At 40.1% G+C, this 25,775-nt stretch overlaps 2 protein-coding genes across 9 annotated transcripts in view; one reads left to right on the top strand and one right to left on the bottom strand.

The window, feature by feature from the left end:
• LOC117962612 (arf-GAP with Rho-GAP domain, ANK repeat and PH domain-containing protein 1-like) overlaps positions 1 to 12,459 on the bottom strand; it is a 65,933-nt gene extending 53,474 nt beyond the window's left edge. For 5 of the 8 annotated variants that reach the window (XM_059031020.1, XM_059031025.1, XM_059031027.1 and 2 more), the window contains exon 1: positions 12,065 to 12,459. The gene's annotated coding sequence lies outside the window, so the exon portion shown is untranslated. Of the gene's footprint in view, positions 1 to 4,159; positions 4,385 to 5,956; positions 6,042 to 12,064 lie in introns of those variants that run through there. The other 3 variants (XM_059031024.1, XM_059031021.1, XM_059031022.1) reach the window with 3 other exon arrangements.
• Positions 12,460 to 16,542: 4,083 nt separating this feature from the next.
• Positions 16,543 to 25,775, top strand: part of LOC117407232 (rho guanine nucleotide exchange factor 17-like) — a 94,768-nt gene continuing 85,535 nt past the window's right edge. The window contains exon 1 of the mRNA XM_059031019.1: positions 16,543 to 21,350. Within this exon, the coding sequence (XP_058887002.1) occupies positions 17,085 to 21,350 (4,266 nt within the window). The 5' untranslated portion in view covers positions 16,543 to 17,084. The remainder of the gene's footprint in view (positions 21,351 to 25,775) is intronic.

The raw sequence follows: 25,775 nt of genomic DNA, 5'->3' as shown, positions 1-25,775 counted from the left end.
TTTCATACAATTCAGCTCCAACCACAAAACCACCCCACCTTCCAGTCACTCGACTCTGGACACAATACCAAAGTGTCTCGCAGTATTCAGCTCTAACCACCAGATCACACTGCCAGCTAGTGCACGCACAAAGGCCAGTACTGAACCATCTCAGAGACTAATCAAAAATTCTTAAAAAGACCCATTCGCACAGCACAAAATAGCACCATCCATGCAGGTATAATACCGTCATAACCCTTTCACCCAGCCACAGAGATCATGAGTGAACAACTTTCAAACCTGTCAATCAACAGATCGTTCTCGTGGCTACGAAACCACTTTAACAAAATCTTTTTTTTCCCCCCTCTGGCCAGGAAAGATGAGAACAGTTGCAAAACCCCAATTCCGACACTATGAGGAATGTTATGCAAATTAAGTGGATAGCTAATTAACATAACCCCTGTGCAAAAATCAAAAGGTCTGCTGTGGGTGACTCTGACTATAGGCTACTAATGGTAGGGTTAGAACAGACAGAGCCAGAGAGTTTCGGACTGTCAGAAGACACTTTTGATATTCAGGGCCACTGTACGGATCATTTAAAAACCACAGTGTTTGCAAAACGCAAATAAAAATCACAAAACACTAACTATTTTAAGAAGGAAGGAAACTTTAATCAATTTTTTTTACTCGCATGAGGATATTTTAATAGAGGAATTTCAAAACGGGTCTGAAGAATGCACCTGTCGGAAAGGACGATCTCCGTACTGCCTACTCAATACTATTGCCTTGTGTAAAAAATAATAATCAGCATACAGTACCTTCACAGGAGTTCAGGGAGCTACACTACTGATATTATTTATAGAAAATGGGAACATTTGTCATGAAAAACCATGACACGTGGGCTCCCGAGTGGCGCATCCGGGCTCCCGAGTGGCGCATCCAGTAAAGGCGCTCCTCGCAGGATGTGCCCTATTGCCTGGAGATCGCTGGTTCGAATCCAGGCTATGTCACAGCTGACCGTGACCGAGAGTTCCTAGGGGGCGGCGCACAATTGGCTGAGCGCTGCCCGGGTAGGGAGGGCTTAGGTCGGCAGAGGAATCCACGGCTCACCGCACATCAGCGACCCCTGTGGCCGATAGGGCGCCTGTGGCTCTGCAGCGGAGCCGCCAGATCTGTGTTGTCCTCCGGCACTATAGGTCTGGTAGCATTGCTGTGGATCTGCAGTGCGAAAAATGACGGCTTGGAAGGAGCACGTTTCGGAGGACGCGTGTTTCAGCCTCCGTTTCCTGAGTCGGCGGGGGGGTTGCGAGCGGTGAGCCGGTGATACAGATAATAATTGGGCATGCTAAATTGGGGTGAAAACCGGGGTAAAAATAATTGGCGACGACTAAATTTAAAAAAAAAAAAAGAAAAACCATGACACGTGGCATTAGAATATAACAGATAAAGTAATCAATGTATTCATTTCAAATGTATTTTTTAATTAGGGAATAGTAAGCTTATACAATCACTAGTAATTCAAATACAGGTAGGCTACCAGTTGTTATAAATCCCCACGGGTTCCACTGGCCTGGACTGACAGAATGAACATCTTCAATGCAGTGACATCGTAAGCCGCATTACAATCAAAAATACCATTTGTTTTAATATTTTCCGAAGCCACGGTCTGTCACACACAAATGCAGGCACTGAGCCATCTCAGAGACGTCTCAAATCTGTATGCAATGGCAGATATTTTAAACAAAATTAAATATGCATATACAGTGCCTTCTTATTGATGTAAGCATTTGTGGTATCAACAAAAAATGTCATGAAAAAACATGACATACAGTATTGTTATGTTACTGCTGCATCTGCCCATGTCAGAAGTATGTCACGGTTTTTCATGACATATCCTTTACATGTACATCCATGGCCAAAAGTTTTGCATCACCTAGAATTTTAGGATTCAAACATAAATTAAAAAAATATATATATATATATATATATATATATATATATATATATATATATATATGAGCATAATTCTGATCTTTTATTTAACATCATGTAAATCAAAGAAACTGCTAAATGATATCGCAAGAGTCTACCAGAAGCCATAACAGTAGTACAGTATTTCATGTTAGGTTTCGAAATGTCACCATTTTCCATTTGTTGTCAGTTTTTCATTAAGTATATGAAAACTACAAAGCGGTGTGCAATTCAATATGTTAACGTAACATTATTCCACCCTATTCAGCAGGTTTCATTCGACTTCATATAAGGCGATGTAAAACCTAGCTGTACAGTACTCCTGGTATAAAGTCACGTGGGATGCTTTTTAATCCACACCCGCTATAGCGTTTCAGTGCCAGCAAAGCTCTTCACACAGGCAGTGAAGTCAGGTCTGAGCTGTATCTGAACTACTTCAGGAGGTGCTTCAGAGCCCTCATAAAACATGTCAGCTCTGTGCCGGTATAGGCAATTCACACAGCCCAGCATGCCCCTTCAATGCCAGCTTCAAGCTGTAATAACTCATGTGTGTGTGACAAGGCCTTAAGAAAGAAACAAAAAAAACTTTCAGGCAAGGGGCATCCAAGTGGGCAGGCCAGCCTGGCTCACAAAAAACAAACAAAAAAATCCCCCAAGCTTGCCGTCCACCTGCTTTGGCGAAAAGAGAACAAGAATCATGTAGGAGGAATGCAGTTGTTTTTACACTGCTATCTTCTACTCTTTAATGTTTCCCTTACACCAAACGTGTGTCACACTTCACAGATATCTCCACATATCTGGAAAGCCACGTATAAAATTGTCCATCTTATTCTATACTATTCTGTACATACTGCAGACGTATGGCCCGGTAACCGTCTTATTCATCACACCTATAGCTCGAATTATATATTCTCAGCTGTAGCGGAGGAGGGTGCATGTTACTGACATACTTGCTTCTAGCTCTGTTTGGTTTAGTGCATACACTTTGGAGGAAATGGCTCTGGATTTGTATTGAAAGAAAAATGACAGGGTCTTTACTAAACCCTCCCTAGTATCATTCCTGTCTGTACCACAGTGCAGTAGGCATTTCTACTTCTTGAGTTACTAATCCGTTACAAACACAAGACACAGCATTTGAGCCTTCAGTATTAACATGAACAACATCACAATCCAAATCATTCTCATATCACAAAACAGTTATCACAACATTTTCTCTTATGACTATGGTCAACTGTAAAAACGTACTCCATGCCAACAAGTAGCAGCTCCTAACTATATTTGGGCAGAAATCTGTTCTAATACTTGGTGAGGTTATAGGTTTGAAATCATTTCTAAATGGGGTTGTTACTCTCCCATTCTTACGCATGTTCCTCTTATTGCAATGCTCTGAAGAGGTCAGCTCATGCACAGAAATTTTCATTTCTCTTCTTAGCAATACTGACATTACTCACCCAAGTCACACATCCACTACTGCACTACTGTGTATAAGGAAATGATGGAAACCTGCTTGAAATTCAGAACAGAGTGGCTATTTTTTGACAGTGTCGCCCCCCCCCCCCCCCCCAATTACCCTTGTGTGGGTTACATTCTCCAATGGATATTGCAATTTGTAACAGGTTTCCGTCACATTGTGTAATATCTGGTATATGGTGTATTACATACAGCACAAATTGTAATGGGTATTACAACATTTCACAAGACCTTATTGTGAATTATCATTGCAATATATATTTATTTTATTTGGGAACAGTAAAAATGTCTTTATTCCGGGTTTAACATTATGACAAAATGAGACAGTAAAACCTTTAAGCTAACATTTAATTTACATACAAATACAGTTATTAGCTATAAAAAATGAGGTTAACATTTTTGTCTTTGTAGTTCTCTCTAAACACAAAAAGGCATACATCCATACATACATTTCAGTACACCCCCCCCCCCACACACACACACACACACACACACAGATATGAGGTGGATAGAGCATATAGACGACCCCTCTATAAAACACACAAACTAATGCCAAAGTAGATATTCGTTCTATATTCAATCCAGCAAAAACATTATGGCTTTAATAAAATATTTTTCTACCCAATTATTGGTGAACAGTGTTTCTTTGGTGCTGAGACTAAACACAAACTTTAAATCCAATGCCTTTTTTGTTAATTCCTGTAAATAACTAAGACGACAAAGCAAACCACCACTTTACCTTACAGCAGCTGAAAGTCCTTGGCAGTCAGTGTATAGCGTTTATATTGACTCACAAGATTTACTGGAACTTCCAACTGTGCTTATTCAGACAGTTTGATAGCAGGTCTCCTCTCTCACGCTTTTCCCATTGAAATATTTACTCTACTAATCAATTAGAAGTTCCTGATCTTGATTTTAGAGGAACTTGAAAAAGAAACAAAAGTCAAGAAATATGTGTGTGCGTGTATGTGTCAACAACACTGTAAATGAGGTCTCTGCTACTTGATAAGAAAGGAAGCAGACACTTTTAAGGAGGCACCAAGCAGTTTGTTACCATACCAGTCCACCTTAAAACAACCCAGAGAGCGTGCAACACTGTGGTTTGGCTGCTGCAGTGACTACGAATTTTACTGTGCTTCACTTAATCATGTATATTCACTAGTGCTTCTGCATCCCAGATTGATATCCTCTTATAAGCTTTTTATAATATGTTCTTGCTTGCTTTGACCCCCTTATTACACTTACAGGGCCCTATTTTGCAGAAAGAAATATCAGTGAGCATTCAAATATTTGTAACTACAACAAAACTAGCAAGAAACTACTTAGAGCAATATTTATACTCTGCTTTCCTGCAACTAAATTTACAAGATTGAGAACTGCTTCTGCACTTGCTTTAAATTAAGTGCTGAATGAAGGATACAGCACCTGCATTAGATTCATTCTTATTTACACAGCTGCAAATTAGTAGAGGTTTACAGCTGACTGAACAAGCGTGGGTTCTTGGGGGGGCGGGGGGGGGGGGGGGGGGGCTGTCAAGGAGTTGTAGACTGATAACACTTGATAGCAAAGGTTTTTTAAAGCAATATTAAGTCCTCTGGGAATGCAATGAGTGGTTAGCATCCAAATCTTTCTTGTACACAACTGATGTTCCTGCAGATAAAACTAAAACAAAATGAAGCCAACCAATGGATTCAGAACAGGAGGTAGCTGGTCTGTATTTTGAATATGTGTAGATCAAAAGTCTAAAGTGAAACTGGACCTCCACTTATTATGAAAACTGAAGCCTTGCTGTAATGCCTGTCAGAAAGGGCGCATCTTTCAGTTTTAAGCACTGTAAGCTCAAGTGCTCGGACCTGTGGACGGTCCTTTTACAAACACCTGCTGCCAAAAACATGGATTGTTTAAATTTAATTTAAACAGTGTTGCACCACTGTAGGGTCCTCTCTCACATACATTAAACACTACCTACTTCTGATCTTCAGCTGGGAGACTGTCCAGTCAGAGCCAGAAAAACCAAGATAAAACATTACAGCTAAGGCACGGCTTTTAGTTAACGGAGCAACAGCTTTTTATAATGCATATAAACATGGTTTGGTCTACCAACATTTTTTTTACATTTTACTGCCTTTTGAAAATGTATCTGCTGTGTAAACTTTTAAAACCTTATCTGCTGTGTAAATGTTCATTTTTTATATTTTAAAAGAATGATACACATCTCAAACCACAGCAAATATCACAAATCACAGAAGAGGTGCAGTACTGTATCTCCCTGGTTGCCTGGAAGACGCACAGTTTTAAACCCAGCCTCACCTCATGTTACTGGCTGAAGTAGAAAACTAAAAACAAAAACATATACTGGGTACTGTATACATAATTTCTAAAACAGCAAATATCTATACCACAACTTTAGGAAATTCAAAATGACCTGTGTTTAAACATATTAAAAAACACACACATTTTCAGGACTACCGTAACTGTGCATGCAAATTACATTTATTGTGAATTTATTCCACGTGAACAGGCAAATGCAACTCACATGTACATCATGTGACCTCCTCTGCCTCCCAAACACCACCACGGTTTCTTTAGTTTTCTGTCTGCTGACTAAACTTTGATCCGTGAAGTCACTGCATTCAGAGGTCTGCCTGTCCCCTGCTATAATCATCTCTCTGTGTGCTTGAGAACAATACAGCATTCTCCAGCACACAAACAGGGCAAACAATTAACAAGGGAACCCACAGCCTAGCAACACATTTCTGCATCACCCACCTCCCCCTCCCGTTTGCACAAGCAAGTCCGAAAAAACACCACTACAAACAAACCCCGCAGAAGGCAGTACTGCCACCAACATGGCTTTCAAAATAGGACAGTCTCCTGGCCAATCAGAGAGCTTATCTTACAAAAAAAAAGTAACTTCTGCAAAACACACATCACACATTCTCCTGACACCTATACATTCTCAATGCTGTGACATTTAGTCACCCATCCTCTAGCTATTTTTTTTAATTATCTTTACCATATTAGTGGCCCACAGCAGATGCACTGTAAATGGCCAGGATGTTTTGTACTACAACTTAACAACCCTTAAACCACAGTAGTCCACACTGCAGTTAGTGCCAAGTGCCAGCAACCATGGTAATTGATGTTGCTTCCGATTACAGGACTGCTTTCAGTTAATCATTTTTCTTGTTAGACTTTGCTCCAGTACAAACAAAATCAACTTGATTATGTTGAAAAAAAACACAAATAGAAATGAAACAACTCAACTCTTAATTCCTTATTAATCAGTTATTTGTTACTGGTGTATAAAGTTGCAAATCCAAATTTTTCATACATTCACCTAATCTAATCTGAATAGTTTTACTAGCAGCAAAAAAAATGTTATTTAAATATCGTTACTTTCTTACTGAAATGTGATTTTGGCCCTGAAAGCTTGCTGGCACTAGATCCAAAGCTACAAACAAGACCCTAATGCACAAAATCCGATGACAGTTTGATATGCAAGCAGATTAGAAACCAATATTTTGTCAAAATAAAAAAGTGTCAAGAAAGTACAGATGGATCTGGGGCGGCAAACCGCTTAGAGCAACATTTGTGGAGATTAAGAGATTACGATTCAAATAATTTTATTGCAATCTTTGAAAAAAAACAACCTGTGGAGTTTGCAGGAGTATACCACCAAAGCACATGCTGTACTTCAGTTCAAAAAGTAGTGTGGCCTGGTGGCTAGACCCAAATTGCAGGGTTTGAGAAAACTCATGTTGTTGTTAGAAAAATGCAAACTACTGTAACTGCAGATATTCAAGTGCAAAATATTTTATTCTGAACATGTCACACACAAATTAAGTGTGTCAAAAAAGCAAGCTTCTCACTGAACCCGTTGGGGTTGAATGGTGTAACATGTCATGTGATATGCTGCACTGGCCGAGTCACCAGTTGTGGGCTGGGTGTGAATGAGTAGAATGAAATCATGTAAAGCACTGCTGGTTGTCTCACTAGGTGGATGAAACTGCAACTGAGGACCACAGTGTCACGTATCTTTAATCCAGAATAAGGACTGTGATCTCCGAAAAGGCATCAAACAACCGGCATAATCTCCCAATCCCAAACACTAAATGCAGTGTTCAGGACTTAATGGTTAATTAGGGAAAGCCCCCAGATGGGTTATTCTATAAACGTCTTCCGGGTGACCCCCTCCCTCCGTGAGGTGGAACATTCTTGAGGTGTTAAATCAACAGAAACCCCTAAAAAAGTTCATGTGATGAACTTGCTGTGCCCCCTGACCTGGAGCGGTAGAAAATCTCCCCAGCACCCATTTGAAGGGCTCGGCTGCTCCCACTCACTGCACTCGTGTTAACAGACCCACAAGTTCCTACTGACAAAATGTCCATTTTCATACAGTCTGCAGCACTGAGTCACAGACCTGAGCCTGGAAAATGCAAGGAATCAGTGTGCTGGGTAACCGACAGCCACTCGAGGAAGTGAGTCAGTGTCTTTACTGCTGCACAAGGTCATAGCTAAGATAACACTGCCTTCAAAAAGCGAAATTCATGAGTTCCTTATACCACCTGAAATAAAAGACGCAGAGTAGCACGTCAAACAGATCTGAACTGAGAAATGGGTCCGTAATTATCACCATAACAGCCAGAATCAGGCGACTGCTTTAAAAGGCACTGTCTAACATTGCTTACCTCAAAAACTAAATTATATTTGAAATAACTTCATTAATAAAAATAATAGTAGTTTTTTAATACCTGAACTGCATTATATTCAATTTTGCATTAGATATATCTTTGTGCCTTGTACTTTTACTGTTGACAAAATAATTTGCAGACAAGCAATTATACTACAGTCAGCACTCGGATAGCCATTACCCAAATCAGTTGCGTTTTACAGCCCTTGTATTAAGAATAAAATCAATCCCCATTACATATATTATATGTAACAAATTAATGCACTTGCCCGTCACACGCGATTTCCGATTCCGTCACCAGTTTTCTGGTACAAAGCCCATCTCTTCAATGTTACAATTTATCTGAATATCCGTCACAGTCTGCGTTTTTTTTTTTTTTTTTTAATTCTCTAATGCCAAATCAATCAGTCTGTCTTATATTGTGCAGTTACACAGCGCTTCCTCCAGTTTCACCTGACAAGAATGCAGCCAAAACTAAGCGAACGAAACCAGCTAGGGTAATATAACAGTTAATCATTAAACAGTTCTAGCTACTGTGATGTATTATTTTATTTTTATCTGTGATCTTTGTTGCTTTTGTGCATTTTCATTTGCATGCGAACTGTGACATTAGGGCCTTATTAAGCACTATATTCTGCAATTTTGAATGCTGACTTGAGATACTGTTTTAATTCTGGAAACTGTTTTTTGGTTTTTTTGGTTTTTTTAATCTTTTGGTTTTGCTAAATTGCATTGCTTTTTACGTTTTACGCAGTTCTGTGCATGGATAACATTTCGATTTTATTTTGCTGTTAGGTCATTAATGAGAAATTTTACATACCGATACAATACGTACCGGATTTAAAAGTATGTAGGCCTACTGTATTACAGTTAAAGTGTCGTCTCTTTAGTTTTGGCAAGTGTTATTTTCAGAATCATATTGTTCTGAATTAAAATACTACATCTAAATGGAAGCCTACTTATTTTAAAACACAGTCCTTCAAGATATGTATTTTTGATATTGTATCTTTTTTGTGTTCCCTAAAAAACGGACAAGGATTGGAACGGGCCAAAATGAAATAATTAGATATGCATCACAACAGTCACTGAAGTCAAAACTTGATAGGGTCAAATATGTAAGTGCAGACTGTATACATAATACAACTGAATGAACATGTTTTATTATTACTCTGGCTCCTTTTTAGATGAAGGACTTTACCCCCATAGAAAGTTGTCTGAACTTTGACTGAAATCAGTTTGTAAACACCATTATCACTGAGAGAAACAAAGCCACAACACTGGTCGTCTATATACTTGTGATTTATTTCATGTATCTGAAATGTCCATATAGTTCTCAGATCATCATGAACATGAATAATCTTCTCCCCGCACTGACTCAATCCTTCACATGGTGCTACAAGTTTCAAAACATGCTTAAATCTGCCATTTTCCAGACACAGGTCTCTGACTCACTGCAGTTGCTACATACAGTGTGTAAAATTAGCCCCTGGTCTGTAGAATTATCTTCAAAACAATCCAACAGAATCGAAACAGAGTGGGCTACTGAAGAAAGGGTCTCTCTGACCTCTTAACCCCAGGTTAAATGCAGCATTAAAGACTGACGCCATAGGTCCTTTTTTTTATATAGCTGCACACACTGCTTTACTATACCCCATCCCCCAAATCCCAGTGCTCTGTGAATAATATTGTTGCCCCACAACTAAATATACTACCCAGTATAAAACTATGGATTCTAAGAAAGGTGTTGCTGACATCTTCAGACAACTGCCTCTGTCAGGCACAACAGATAGTCAGCAAAGTGAGTTAATTGGAGGGGGTCGCTCAGTCAGACTAGTTCATGGAATTTCACCAAGTAATGGGGTTATTGTCAACACACATATTATCATTCATTAATAAATCCTTCTACATGAGAAAATATATACATATATATATATATATATATATATATATATATATATATATATATAATGTATGAAAGGAGACATAACTGCAGTGTACAAAAATGAGTTGTTTGTTTTGGTGTACACAAAAGGTTGAAAGGATTAAAAGAACATGGCACTTATGCCAGTATTTGGTTCAGGAGAACAGTGGCCATGTATACTCCACAGCTGTATGGCAGTAGCTACTGTGCATAGAAACCATCTGGTGTAGGAGTCGGCACATTCCCCACTGTAATTACCTTTGAAGCAATGCCTGCTTCACACAAAATAACAAGGCACAATCCCTCTCCTGAGTTTTAAACATTAGTAGTGCTGATAAGGCTTGGTGTGTTGCTTTAATATTGGGAACTGCCATTGATTACCATGCCAGTCTGTGTCAGTGATTTACTTTTACTGTGCCTCATGCACCAGGTGTTCCCTGATATGTGTGCCCAACATGTAACGAGAATTCTGTTAACAAAATTGGTTATTACTGGTACTAAATGCAGCTAAGAACCTGAACACCATATTTAAGGAGTGGAATTATAAAAACGCTGCAGCTTTAGTTCAAGATTTCAGATCAATGACAATCTCACAACCTCAGTAAACAGATCGCAATACTCCACTTCTCTGCATACTTCAAATAAAAACCAAATGGCACGTTCAAATTCAAACATTCATTAATGTTAATTCAGTGTAACGTGTTTGAATCCCACTCACACTAACTTGCCAGTCTTGGCTGGGGATTGCCCTTAGCAGTTCTGGTGGATTTATGTAACCAAACAGACCTGACAGGCCTGACCAATCTGATTTGGTGAAGTGCTCCACCTGCTCTGGAATGTGTTGTTCTTGTTCAGCCCACTCAATACACTTTCCAAAATCCTGTTCCTGTTCACATGGGCCAAGCAGTCTACCGAAAATGACACCTACAGTCAACAACTGCCTAAAAGTTGGACTAATTAGGTCAAGGTCTAGTTTTACATAATGATATATATAGATAGATAGATAGATAGATAGATAGATAGATAGAAATTAAAATCTTAAAGCAAATTCTGATATGTAATGTGATGTAATGATAACGTGATAAAGGCCTGGTTTATACCTCTATATAGAAATACACTGACAGGAGTTTTTTTTTTTTTTTTTTTTTTTTTAGCTCACCCAATACAGGGAAAATAGGACGTGCACTGTGGAAGCTAATGTTAAAATGTTTTGGGGTTTTTTTTATTCATTATTACTTTACCCGAGCATTTGTTTTTTCCTACACTGAACTCTTCCGTAAGAACGCGAGTTTTCAAAGTGACATTCTGTACATATACCTATAGTAAGCAGCGTTTACTTAAATCGACACCGATAACGTGTAACTGTAGTAGTCTAAATAAAAAAAAAAAACGACATACAAAAACTGCAACAGTTAAACTACCTACCATGTAAATCAAACATTGAAGTCGATTTATGCGAAACTGCTTTCTGTAACAGAGAGGGCTATGAAAACAAGTCACAGTAAAATTTAAAGTAGAAAGTAATTAAAACCTATTAACATGGGGGCCAGTGAGTACAGTAATCCACTCCTACACAATTTGGTACAGAAATACATTATGTGATTACAAATCTAAATGGAGAGTATTTATTCAACTGCCTGAGACTAGTGCCACCAGCAACTTGGAATGACCCAAAACAAACTGCAAGACTGGCAAAATGTAACAGTGTACACGCCGCACTGTCCCTACAATATCAACAGGACTTACATTGTACACACAACAAACCATTCTCATGTGTGCGCATAAACGGTCACTAAGTGTATATTTGTGTATTAAATACATAATTTTTATTTAACGTAAAAAATGTACTGAAAAAACGAAAACGAATCGTTTTTTTTTTGTTTGTTTGTTTGTTTTTTAATTGAATGATCTGCTACTTTAAATAAATAAGCCTCTTGTGGAACGTAAATATTGAAATTCCGACCAGAATCATTGCTATTACTTAAAGGTTTTCTTTATTCTATTTTTTTTATTTGTGTTTTCACTCTTACCTTGTCTTCAGTAAAACGGGTACTTTCTTTTGATATTCCTACTGTTGGCTCTTCTTAGTTAGACGCGCTTCTCTACAGACTGCTTGCTCTGCACTTTGATTTTCTTACGTTTGTTTTCTAGAAATAACATAAGAAATCCCAAAACTTCCGCAGCGCCGTCACGTGATTGAATAATAAACTTTTTTTTCAGAAATCTTCGACTCCTCCCGGCTCTTCCTTAAGGGTGAAGAAGTATCGTTTTCTACAAAATAAAATTGATATTTGATATTTTTATATTACAAATTATTTAGCAAATGTTTTTTTATATATAAATTGGCAGTGATATCTCCACTGTTCGGTCTTTAGTGGCAGAGTTCGTGTACCACGTAATGTTTAAACTGAAAGGTAGTCAGCGGTATTACCCAGGAGTGAATTCCAATACCAGCGGAAGAACCAGAGTCCTAAAAAAAAAAAGCATAACACCGCCCCTCAGAAGGTTAGTGTCGATAATTGGCGCAGGGTAAGAAAAAGCTTTGAACTCCAAAATTAACCATACCTACAAACTAAAGCGATGTCTCTAGTGTTATTCTGGAAAACACTTACTTTAACGCCCCCTGCAAATATATATATATATATATATATATATATATATATATATATATATATATATATACCGTTACAGGATAGTGAGTCCCCCAAAATAATGTCTTCAGTCTTTCAATTTTGTCTATGAAGCTTCCAGTTCAGTCAATCTCACCCATGCCGGTATCATCAAAAATATATATATATATTATGTGTTATGCCATAAATATATCTACATTTCTAAGAATAATACATAACAGGATATTATTAAAATGTTGTATATGTAGTCTGGTTACTGAAATTACTTTCTAAAATACAATCAAATGCTGTATCACTATATTTAAGATCAATTTATTGTTCACAATGCCACTGAGAACAAAGTGTTACTGGGTAATTATCTATTTTTGCTCTAGAAGAAGCATACTATATAAAAGGTCTAATAGATGTGTACTGCATTTACAGCCAGCAGAACTACAGTAAGTGGTCATCTAGTCTTATAGGCCATGACAGATGATCTTTTGGGTGCGTGAGGTATTTTCCATCACTAGCCACGGCTATTCAGTCATTTAACTATTGGTCAGTGAATTCAGTTGTCACAGTAAGATAAACAAATATAAAAAATAAGTTGCAATTTGCAGGATGTGATGCTTTTCAAAGATTTCCTGTACCTGATCATCTTAGACAGGATTTCTAAAAATAGTCACCCACACACACCTTCACTTAATACGCTTGATAAAATCTCTCACAGTCGATATCATTTCCTAGAGACAGTTCAGTGAGCTCTATGACAAGCCCTGAATAGATTTTTCTAGGTGCCACTAAATAAAAAATGTATTAGTGCTTTTCACTGGGTCTGTATACATTTTTATTAAACCATTAGATTGAATACCTACATCACAACTGGCTAATTCAGGGTGACATGACCAAACCAAGTCTGTGCTGTTGCCCCAATATCAGTCTATAGTCGAGTGGTCAATAGTGCCCTCTGACTCGACCCCACACTAAAAAAGGAGGTCCAGCTTCTAGTACCTGATTATTAAAGTGTGTTTCGGGGGGGGGGGGGGGGGGGGTGTATCACTATCAATGTGCGGACAAAATTTGAGAAAATGTCCCCACAAAGATAGTAACTCCTGAAAAAACGACGTTGTGTCCCCACTTTGTAAAATACCTTTTTAAGAACTAAATATGCCTTTTAAAAAAAAGTGCCAATATATTTAGCTTGTTGTCGACTTTCACCCTGTGTGGAGTTTTGTCTGACTGGAGTTAGAAATAGTAAATAAAAATACAGTGAGAGTCAATGAGAAGTCCCCACAAATATAGGAATGCAAATGTGTGTGTGTGTGATATAATCTATTCTCCTATATTTAACACACAGACAGATCCCTCAGGCTGGAATTGAACCCAGGACCCTGAACTGTAAGGCAGCAGTGCTAACCACCGCGCCACCCTCAATAAAAACGAAATAACAAAATGTACACAATGGGGCCCATATGCCTAGTATAATAACTCACATATAAACAAAATACTGTATGACATGCTTGGAATTCATAGTCTTTTATACTGTACTGCACTACTCAGTACTTCCAAAGACATGCTGGCTAGGTGGATTGACCTCTCTAAATTGCCCCTTAGTTGCCCTGCAATGGACTGGCATCCCATCCAGGGTGTAGTCCTGCCTTGTGCCCTGTGTCTGGCGGGTTAGGCTCCGGCTCTGGCTCACCGCGACACTAGCATTGTAGCTCTCTCTAGTGGAATAAACCTTGTTGTTCACAAAGGTTGCATTATGGCTCCCTCTAGTGGTATCAGGTTTTTTTTGTCCCTATTCAAGCGCTTGGGAGAGTGTATTGCCCCAAATGCTCGGTCTTGGAGGCATCAATTTAATGTCAGCCTGGAAAGGAAAATGCCCCTGGTTATCACATCCGACTTACTGGGCTTTTACCTGAAAATAAGCTCCGCATTTTACAAGCATGACTGCTGTTTCTGTCTCCAATCCCTCCTCCCCTCTCCGTCTCTGTCATGCTTTTTTCACAAAGGCATGTTCTTGTTAAACTGCATTTCCAAAAATAGCCCCCCACATCCACATTAACTTGAGAAGCTTGATACTGTATCAGATCTCGGCTTCTAGTGCACATACTGTACTCCCTGATGTAAGATTAATGGCAGTGTGATGATACTGCATCATGGGACACAGTGCAGTGAGCTGTATGACAAGCCTTGCACAGCTTTTCCAGTTGTAACCCTACATTTCACTGGCTCTATAAAAATGTATACACATGAATGGATGCTACCACAGTATCACAACCCTAATAATGGCTCATATCACTGGAGCTGCCCTTTACCCTTAGTACATTACTACTGAACTGACTTTGTAGTTCCACTGCGTAGCCATTGAAAATCATCTGGTAAGGACATTCATACATTTAAATGTTTTCTGTACATTTTGAATAAAGAGTAAGTTGCTTCAAAATGGCATTTTATTTATTTCTGAACATTATTTTATATTGAGTTATCTACCATTTGAAATAACTGAGTTTGTCTGGAGAATCTTAATTGCTGGGACAAAATGCCTTCCTCATTAATTTCAAACCAGGTAACCTTTTAACTCTGTCAAGCCCATCTACTTTCTCTGTGTATGTACAGTGAAGTAGGTGTGTCTAGCAGAGTTGAAAAGCCACATTGTCACATGATTTGAATTTAATGAAGAAGTCTCAAAGCCAGGTAACTGCAGATTTATAGAAAAAAATAATATGATAAACTCACGGGAGCCAAAAGAACCATTTAGAATGATGGCAAACTCCACAAAGTAGTAAGGGAAATGTAGGACCAGGATCGTCTACTTATCTGGTACTTTGGACCTCTTTGTTTTGCTGGAAATAATAAAAAACAGCTCCTGAGCTGAGAAAAGGCGTTTCGTTTTTGTTTTGTTTTTTTCATTATGGGCACCACTGTATTTCAAAACTAAATAATAATTATATAAATACATACATGGTCTAAGATAAACACAACATAAACAAACCTCAGCGTAGCTCCAGGAACGTCCATCAAAGGAAGTAATGTTGCCTTGTCACTAGAGGGCGATATTGCACTTCAGTTAAAAAATAGTCTTTACAGTTACAGTGGGTCGAGGCAGACTAAAGAAAGAAAGAAAGATAAAAATGTGCCACACGTGTGCTCCCTCAATTAAGCCATTTTAGTCATTTAATGTATAAGGAAGTTCATCTACAGTATAAAAGTGATAGGCTACCGGTACTTTGTATTGAATCCAGCATAGGCTTCTTGTGTATACTGTTGTGTACAGTATATAACTGTTTATTATTATTATTATTATTATTATTATTATTATTATTATTATTATTATTATTATTATAAACAGGTATAAATAAATAAGTGTGTTTGAAATAATCATTGCGGGATTGCAAATGGCCATATGAGTCCTGAGCTGAGTTTTTTTTAATAACTTGATGCTTTACAAAATGCTTTCGTGTCCACGTCCATTCATAATTGAAGTTTTTTTTTTTTCACATAATGAAAAAATAACAATTATACGATTGCAGATACAACACCCCAATACACTTGCAGCTGAACTATATTCAGTGAATATAAACAAACAGGAAAGACAACAGGGTCTACCTTGTGGTTGAGTAAAAGAAAATGGTAAGCAATGAAAGAATGCATTCAAGTCACCCGGAAATCATCTTACAATAAAAAAAAAAAAAACTTGGAGGAACACGACATCAAACAGCAGAAAAGTGCCTAAGAGAACGAGAATGTGTCTTGCTTTATTGCAGTCTCCAAATTAATTATTTCCCGTTTGGAGGTAGAACATCATATGTACATAATTGAACGTTTTGCATTATTGTTGTGCAAATTTAACAGCCAAAAAGGGAAAGTCTCCCGTACCTAAGGGGCTAAGCCTACCCTCTTTTCCCTTTATCCCCGCCCACCTTGGCACGGACTGTTTGCATGTAAAAAAAAAGAAAAAAACAGACAAAAGTCACGCAAAACTCAATTATGTCAAGAAAACAATACACAAAACGGTCGACATTACAATAGAAATTGGAAGAAGGGTGTTTGAAAAAAGAATAGTTGCGCGATTGGAAAGGGGCATATGTGTCAATTGTAACAGTAGATGGACTGGTTCCTGAGCTGAAGAAACTGGGAGAAAAGTTTGGCAAAAAGTTTGAGGCTTTTTTTCTCTGTGCATGGATGGAAGGCTAACACTAACAAATGCAGGGGAAAGTCCAGCAGAGGTCAGAATGCTGTGCTTGCTTGCTTGCATGGATTGTTGTTTAATTATCTCTATTCTACGGTAAGCACTTTTTTTTTTGTTTGGAAGTGTATGAAGAAAACAGAAGATGGGGGATTAAAGCTAACGCTTTATGGATTACAATGAAAGAAAAGACTGGATCAATTAAATAAAATAAAAAAATTGGGAAAAACGCCGATAAAAGGACATACAATGGCGGGAGTGGAGCCGGAGAAAAAGGTGACTGTGTATCGAAGCGTTTCTTTCAAAAAACTGGAAAGCTGGAGCGCAAATAAAACGAGTCTGACTTCAGAGAATCAACAACACAAATCAGAAGTTTTACCAAGCTGCGCCCATCCCCCTACAGCAACAGCAGCAGAAAAAGTGCAGCCCTTGGCTACGCGTTCTGTTAGTGTGTCAAGAAAAGTTTCCAAAATCTCCGCCGCTAGCATTTCAACCACAGGTTTTAAGAAAAGCACTCCTCATTGCATTTCGCCTTCAGTACGCCAGCTTTCTGAGCGCTTTACTGGTATAGGAAGAGAAAGGACGGGCACATTAGCTGCTACCAGCATTAGTACGACAGTTGCTGGGGTCCCGAAATACACAATTCAGCAAAGAAATACATCTTGTAATGAGGGACTACCTTCACAGAAGCAGCAGGAGGGGAAAGCAGCTTTGCCGGTCTCTGGTGAAGATTTATTAGAGACTCCTGTGTGCAAAGCTCAGGAACAACAGCATTCCATTTGTGATTCCATTACAACCCCGGGGATTGAACAAGTTCAAAGTGAGATTGCTGCTACAAGAACTGCAGCTTTAACCACCGCAGACGCAGGTAAGAAAGACTCTTTGCAAACTACTTTCATTGGGGCTGTAAACACAGAAGACGATGTTTTTGTTGCTGGGACTCCTGGTTGCAAGCCGCAAGCAAACACTACTTCAACAGCAGACTGTACCTGTGCTGAAATGACATACTGGCCAAGTGTTACAAAAATGCGCAAATTGTTTGGAGACGGCCATAGGAAACAGCACAGGTCTACTTCAGACGCTGATGATCTGAAGTCTGTGAGTCAGCAAGCTGCTATTTTAAAAGAGAGTGGGCTTACAGATATAAAAGAGACACCACCAAAACATTGGCAGGCAGCTGACCATGATAGTAGCTTGTGCTGCATGGATACAAAACAAACATTTTTAAGTAGTAAGGAGGCAAGACATTTGGAGGTGGACACCGCTACCATCCCCCTTTACAATGCAGTTCACCGCAGCAGCAGCCAGCAGGCACCTGAAGGATACAGAACTAGGAGTCCTGACATGAATGTAGATAATTGGACTGGAAAGTTAAACAGTGACCCAAAGCCCCCTCCCCCAACACCACCGCCCAGGAGCAGCTCTGTTCCGTTTTCCCTGAAAATGCACTCGCTTTCCTTTGGTCTGCAACACAAACAAGAGGCAAGACAGCAATCGGATAGTTTACATTCTTTGCATAGCTCTTCCAAACCACCCCCTGCCCCCTCTGTTCCTGCCAGCAGTAAAGTTAGCTCCAGTGAGGAGGAGGATTCCTACAGCAAAGGCAGCTTCCCGTTTCTGTACGGTAGTGTTAACAAGAATGGCTCCCGGGCCAGGTCCCTCGGGAGGTCTTCTGGCAGCGAGGAGGACAGCTCACTGCCAGTAGCCCACAACAGGGACAACATTAGGCGGAGATCCCTCAGGAAAAAGAAGAAGAATGTGTTGGGGAGCAGAGATAACGGGGAGTCTGATGATAGCGATGATGGACCAGTGATGGAGCCCTTAGAGAGACGCCAGCGCCCCTATGACTTGGACTATTTGCCATGCAAAGATAGTGAGGGATCCAGATCCAGGTACAATGCCACTGTGGGGGCAGACCATGCCACTTCTTTTACCTCACCTCCTTGGGACCACAGACCTTGCCCCTCCCTGGAAAGCAGTTACCCCTCCCAACGTTCTGGAGATGCTGAGAGCTATAAAAGGCATCACAGGGTTGTGTCAGAAGGTGGGATCAGCCCTGCAGGTTCTTTCCATGGATCTTCAAGGGGCTCACCCATCCCAGGGGTCTCCCGCATTGCCAAAGTCAGTATTCCTTCATTTTTGGACAGCCCATGTGGTTCTAGAAGCAGCAGCAGGCATTCTAGCACAGAGACGCTTAAAGAAGAAGACCAGCCTACCACCTGCTCCGCTGTAACTACTTCTAAAAGCTTCCATGGCAATTTTACCTTGTACCGCTCTCCCAGCTTCAGCCACTGTGACAATATTTCCAGACCCCATGGGCGAGTTCGTCCGAATCTGCCGTTTGGTAATGTTCAAGTCAAACCTGACTGTTCAGCAGAAAGCAGAAGCCACCACCGTCACGCACTTGTAAGTGACAAGTCGAAGCACAGGATGTCCATGTCGAATCCTGACATTGCATCAGAGACAATGACATTGCTTAGTTTCCTCAAAACCGACCTGTCAGAGCTGAGAGTGCGAAAAAAAGGCAGAGGTGTTGACGCAAGTGGTGGCAACCATCGAGACAGTTATCAGAACATGTTAGCTCATTCACCAGCGTATAGAACCAGGGGGACCCCAAAGAGCTCTTATCACCTGTCCCCTCACGGTCGCCCGTCTCTTAAAGACCTGACAGCCACACTAAGACGGGCCAAGTCGTTTACTTATTCTGAAAAGCCAGTGGGGAGACCAGATGGGGGAACAGTGAAGCCGAGCTCCTCTGAGCTGATGCTGTCCAGCATGGGGGACAGTGATGCTGCCGTATCAGACAGGGAAGTGGAGAGTGATGTGGGTCAAAGAGATGATGACACGCTGACCTACCAAACACAGGACCAGTATATCCAAGAAGCCAGGCAAGTGTTCAAAGATATTAGCCAGATGGGGACTCGGGAGGAGTATAGCTATGGAATGGATTACATGGAAGGTGAATGTTTCAGAGGGATGGAGGAAGCTGACGGACAGCCGCAGGAGGAGATTGGTGCAGCATTTTTGGTGGAAAAAAGAGAAAGTGAGAAATGCTTAAGGAAAGGGGAATCTGAAGAAAACTTGTCCTGTGGGAAATCGGTAGATGAGCTGTCTGGCCACGAGTCAAGTTTGACAGATGAAGGAATCGTGACTGAGCCCGAGACGGGTCCGTGTGGCAGTGCTTTGGGCAAGGACATTTTGGGGCAGCCGTTGACAGTGTGGAAACAGCCCAGCAGTGCCCTTCAAAGAGAGGACCAGGCTGATCTACAACCTGGAGGAAGCCCCCCTCCATCCGTGCCAGCAGTCAGGACAGACAATGAGAACATGGCAATAGGAGGGGAGACAACTTACAGCAAAAATGCGAGCCAAGGGCCACTGGAAGCACCTTCAACCCCAAGTGCAATTCGTAGAAGAAGGACATTTTCATCTGCAGGCAACAATGGCTCAGATTCCAGTAATGGAAGCAACGGGGAATCAAGTGGGGAAACTTTCAGGTCCCTTAGCGACCCCATGCCACACAGGAGGTGCTTAATCTCAGAAGATAACAAGAACTTTTCAGTGGACAGCAACTTATTGGGTTCTCTGAACTCCAAGAATGGAATCCCTGAATTTTCTGCAACTGATTTGTCTGAGTGCACAGGGAGTGCAGCCAGCGACCTGTCTGTTTGTAGCGATGGGCTGAAGGATTACAATACAGTAATTCAGAGCATCGTTAGCGAGCCAGGGGCCATGGATAAGCTGATTGATGACAAGGGCAATGGGAAGGTGGTCAAGAAGAAATCTTTCAGCGATCCCAGTCGCCGCGGGGAGTCGGACACTCCTGGATTTAAAGGCCCAAGCGAGCCCATCAACGAAATGGAGCAAGCCATTCTGCCATCCAGCAGTGAACCCATTCTCTCAGAACAGCGGGACGAGGTGGGAGAGCTGGAGGAGCTTGGCAGACAAGACAGGAAACCTTGCTCCCAATCTGAACATGTGCTGCCCTCGTACCTGGAACAGGATGCACTGGAAGGGGCCCCTGGATTTGCTTTCGACCCAAAGCTGGCCGAAGTCCTGTCACCCCGCATGATGAGACGCAGCTACAAGAAGCGCAACAACCGCTCCACGCATCAGGAGGGCAAAGAGCAGCAGCAGCAGCAATCAACTGAAACTGGGCACCATCAACCCGTCAAGCCCAGGCCTGCATCCAAGCATGTGAGGCATGCTAGTGAACCTGCCACCTTTATCCCCATCGTGACCCCCGAATCCCACTTGTCTCAAAGCCATCCAATTCACATAACTGCCCCTGAACCTTCTAGGCAACCCCAGAAACCACTCCACATCGTCCAGGCTCCATCTTTGGAGGACGTTACCAAACAGTACATGTTGGCGCTGAATTCTGGCGACTCGCCTCTGCCTGCTGCCACGGATGCATCAAGGTCTACACCTGTCACTCCAACTACAGCAGAGCCTAAGTTACTGCAGAAGCCCAGCGAAGAACTGAACCCCGCAGCCAGCAAAAGCAAGCCCCAAGTGGTGAGTGAGAAGATTGTTTTTGTAATTGTTATTTTGATTTGCTGGGTCAGTGTGGATAACTTATAGATTTGGAATCAGGTTGAATAATGATACTAAATGCAAGCCTCACGATTATGTGCACTCATTATATTGTGCTAAAAATGATTAGCTCTGAGAAAAGGTCTGTAAAGTTTTCAACTTTTCAAACCAAGACACTGGACAGATCTGTATTATTACAAATGCTGGCCATGGGTGAATTTCTGTGAAACACTTCAACACATTTATTCATTGCATTCATGGTAAGTGGTGAGTTAAAAAATTCTTGCCTGGCTGGCTTCAAACCTAATGTATTATTGATATGGCTAAAAAGTGGATACAAGTTGTATTTTAGCCTTTAGACCGATTTCAGGAAATAGTAAAGAATAAGACATTTTACGATTTCGAAGAATTTGGGCTTTTAGTGTTTCATCTACAGCTGGTTTCTATAAGCAATGCAGATGGAGACTGTTCACTATCTGGCAAAGGAATGGCATCATGATAACTCAGTGGCTTATCGCAGTATGAATCTGTTCTCTCTTTACTATTTATTATGGATACACTTTGCCAGTACCACAGTTTATTTATTTTTCAGATCTGGTGGTTTAATCAATGCAGTGCCTAAATTCCCCAAACCCCAGTCTGGAATGCCAAGGCAAAAACAACTGCCGTGAGAAGGATATCATGGTGAAGTCTTTGTACCCCAGTGAAAGTAGTTGGCATGTTATTTTTGTAGTTCCTCTGGCAGTAGTAGATTTGAATATAAGATGACTGTGTGTTTCACTGCAGTCCTGTTAATTGCAATTGAACTGTGACTGCCTTTTATTCATTTTTATTTTATTCAGTCTTTCTAGTCGTTCCTCCTGCGTGGCTCAGGAAACTGGATTACAGCATCAAAGTCATGAACTTCTAATGAAACGTAGGCCAGTTTCCATCAGCTATAATGCAGCAGTGCTGAATATTGAATGCATAGAATAACAGTTACTTTAAGTGCAATTCATTGTTGCGATTTTCAGATAAGATGAACGTGACGAGTTGGTGGAAAGGCTGAATTTTTTAGCCCTGTTGTTTTCAGTATTTTATTTTTAATGAATGTGACATTACGTTAAGCTTGGGGATAGAAGGACATGCAAAATGACGGGGGGTGGAGCTTTTATTGTTCATTTAACCCACTCAGTTAATAGTTCAGGCTGTATATTTCGAACTGCTGTAAAAACTTGTTAGTCCCTTGAGTCCATGAAGTGCATGTAAGGATTATATTGCCAATACTTTGATGCAGAACTAGTATTCTTTTATGCATTACTTTGATCAAAGGTTTGTATGGTTTAATTGATACCCAGCTGTTTTTTAAACTATACTGTAATGGAATCAAGCTACGTAATTTACTGATAATGCTGTTAAAGAAGACTGCGCACATATGCAATAGCCTGGATTGTGGTGAAGTGCGTACTGTATGACTAATTGAAAGTAAACACTTTAAAGTGTGTTCCATTCTTTCACCCAGTCATGAACTGCTGCTCGCTTTACAAATCCTCGACCCAGTGATGATGTTAACCAGAGTTATTATTTAACTTCACTTTCCAGGAGGTAGTGTGACAACCCTCTTGGCCAGGCGACAGTTAAATCCAGCAGGAAGAAGTTAAATAAATAAATGTAGAGTATAGATAGCTCAGAGCTGGATTTCAGAATGCCCTGGCCAATAATAGTAGTCTAGCAGTAAGAAACTTCATGTCATTTTTGTACTACCCATTTCTGCTAGTGCACATTACTGAACCACTTAATGTTGGCAAAGCACTAACATTACTGGAAGCCACAAGTAGTAGTAGTCGTAGTAGTAGTAATAGTAGTAGTACTCCCCCTGCAAAATGCTTATTAATGGCTTAAGAAATTGCACACTACAGAAACAAAGGTTAACTATTTGCTTTCGTAATGTTTGGTGTCTGAGCCCTTACTACTTACTCTGTTTAGGAAGATATGAAGGCAAAGGTTTGTTAGGAGCAGATAGCAGTTTTGGAAACAAGCTAGTGAGTCTAACACTTTCATGTTAACACAATAAAAGTTAAGCTGATATACATGAAACTCTTGACGGCAGTTTCACCAATTCCAATATTTAATGCATAGCCACAGTGCATCGGTAACAAGCTCAGGTATGTTTTAATAAACTCGTGAAAACAGGAATTAATCAAAACAGCTATGCAATGGGAGTCTTATTTCCATCCCTGCGACAGTCTCGAAAAGTTTCATTTGTACAAAAAAAATGGAAAGATTAAAAAAAATAGTGTTCAATATTTAAGCGATAGCAGCCATCGATGAGGGCTCTGTCGATTTACCTTGAATTTGAAATGATTGGTTGGATACCCTTCCGCTGAGAAAAAGCAAATAACTCTATTAAACAAATACCTTTTTATTTGTTAGTTGCTTATAGTTTATCTGTCAGATAACTGAAAGATGCTGAGCTCTAGTCCAGATGACATGCCTGGTTGCTTTTGTAGTTGCACAGTATTGATTGGCTGATTTTGAGGCACAGCACTGATTGGGCATTTCAGTGGATAATAAAATACATTTGGTTGTTGGTATTTGCTGTGGAACAGATGTGAACAGAGCTTTCATAACGGCAAGTTGAAATGAAAAAGCTGTTACTTGCACATATTGTTTTTAAATTTTATTTACAGTTGATGCTGTAATGCAACAGCAGGCAACTGCTGCCTTAAAAGTCTAGATCTGGAAGCTGGTTGGCTAATGGTACTATACAGTATCATTTTCTAATTGTGGTTAGGGCCCTATATTCTTATACAATATCTTTCATGTGACCTTTTTTTAATGAATACAATCGCACTCCTTTTTAAACAAGTATAAAACAATGGATTAAAATCAGCAATTTGGGGTAAATTTAACAGAACTCCACACAGCAGTTGCATTTCACGAAGGTACAAATCTTCAAATCTTCCAAGAGCTAGTTGAGGTTTAGGTGGGGAAAGTTTGTGTTAAATGTTGTAGAACTATTTGTGGAAACATTCCTGCGCCAATTTTATTTATGTATTCTATTTATTTTAAGTCTTTCCCTGGGAAAGACACATCCGAGATCCGAGTTATGCACGTTATTTTAAAGTGCGCCCGCAGGGTGGTTGGGGTAAAATGTTCTTGTTCTACAAATATCTGAAGGGCCTGATCCAAGCTCACTTGCTTTGATAATTTTTAATTTCCTGTCCAGGAGGCAAACAGACAAACCAGCAGATTTTTTTAAAGATCATCTTATAAAAGTGTATCATCATCCCTACTAGATCATTTATTATACCTGTATCACTAGATCAGTCTGTAGAAGAATAGGAAGTACTCATGGTAATAGCACAAGGACATTTGTTTATTAAAATTTGGCATAGAAGCATAGCTGAAACATGAAGTCACTGCCTTCATTCTCAATGAAATCATATTAGCCCGCAGATCGAGAAGGTATATTTAGGGGGGGCACGTAGCAGGCCTGGGGAATGTGCTCCGTCTTTCATTCCTCTGTTTACATAACTGTTCACAAGCCCTGGAAGGGTACCGGAAGAGCAGATGAACCCGAGAGCCTTCCCTTTTTTAGTGTACGTGGACAGTATGCAGACAGGCAGATCCCATAACACTCTTGCCTCATACCATTACTCATTTAGTGGAAGGCAAGGATACAAACATGTACATACTCTTTCCTGTTGTTCGTTGTGCGTCTTCATTGCTTTATAAGGGGCTTACCTTATAAGGAGTACTTCTTTTGATTTGGCTCTAACATGTATCCTCCTGTACAATTCTGTCCGGTTCCTAGTAGCTGATTGATAGCAATATCTCTCATTTTTATTTGGCCCAGAATTTAACATGAAGGTATTTAAACATGAAAGGACACCGATAATTTAGAGGGTTGTTTTTGGACCATTTCTGAGATAAAAAAAGAACAAGTTCCATCACCCTAGACATCTGGATGGCAACAGTATATTTCCCCAAAACATTATACATGATGAGTGTTCGTTATGTAATTCATGGTTTGCCAGGGCATCAATGACCAGCATTACAGATTTATTATGGCTTTTTGGATACTGGCACCAACTGCATTTGAGGTCATCCTTGCATTCCAATGTATTCTCATTAGGCATTAATGTCCAGTCAAACTCAGCAGTTATTACCTGCCTTATATAATCTGCTGAATCAACAGTTGTCCCAAGCCTTTAACTCAAGGTCAACGAATTACCAAGGTACTTCACGTAAAATGTATCTCTTCACGCAATAGTGTTCTAATGATCCCCACAGGTAGACATAGTAAGATGGCAAACCGTGAACTTCTAAATTAATTGGCCAGAGTGGCCTTGCATGTGTAGCAAAACGAGCTTACAAGGAATGCAAGTACACAGCACATGTTATTTGTGTCATCAGTATATTTGA

This window comes from Acipenser ruthenus, chromosome 9, assembly GCF_902713425.1.
Source record: "Acipenser ruthenus chromosome 9, fAciRut3.2 maternal haplotype, whole genome shotgun sequence".
NCBI lineage: Eukaryota > Metazoa > Chordata > Actinopteri > Acipenseriformes > Acipenseridae > Acipenser > Acipenser ruthenus.
Note: the sequence above shows the minus strand (reverse complement) of the source record. Positions and strands in the feature narration are given on the sequence as shown.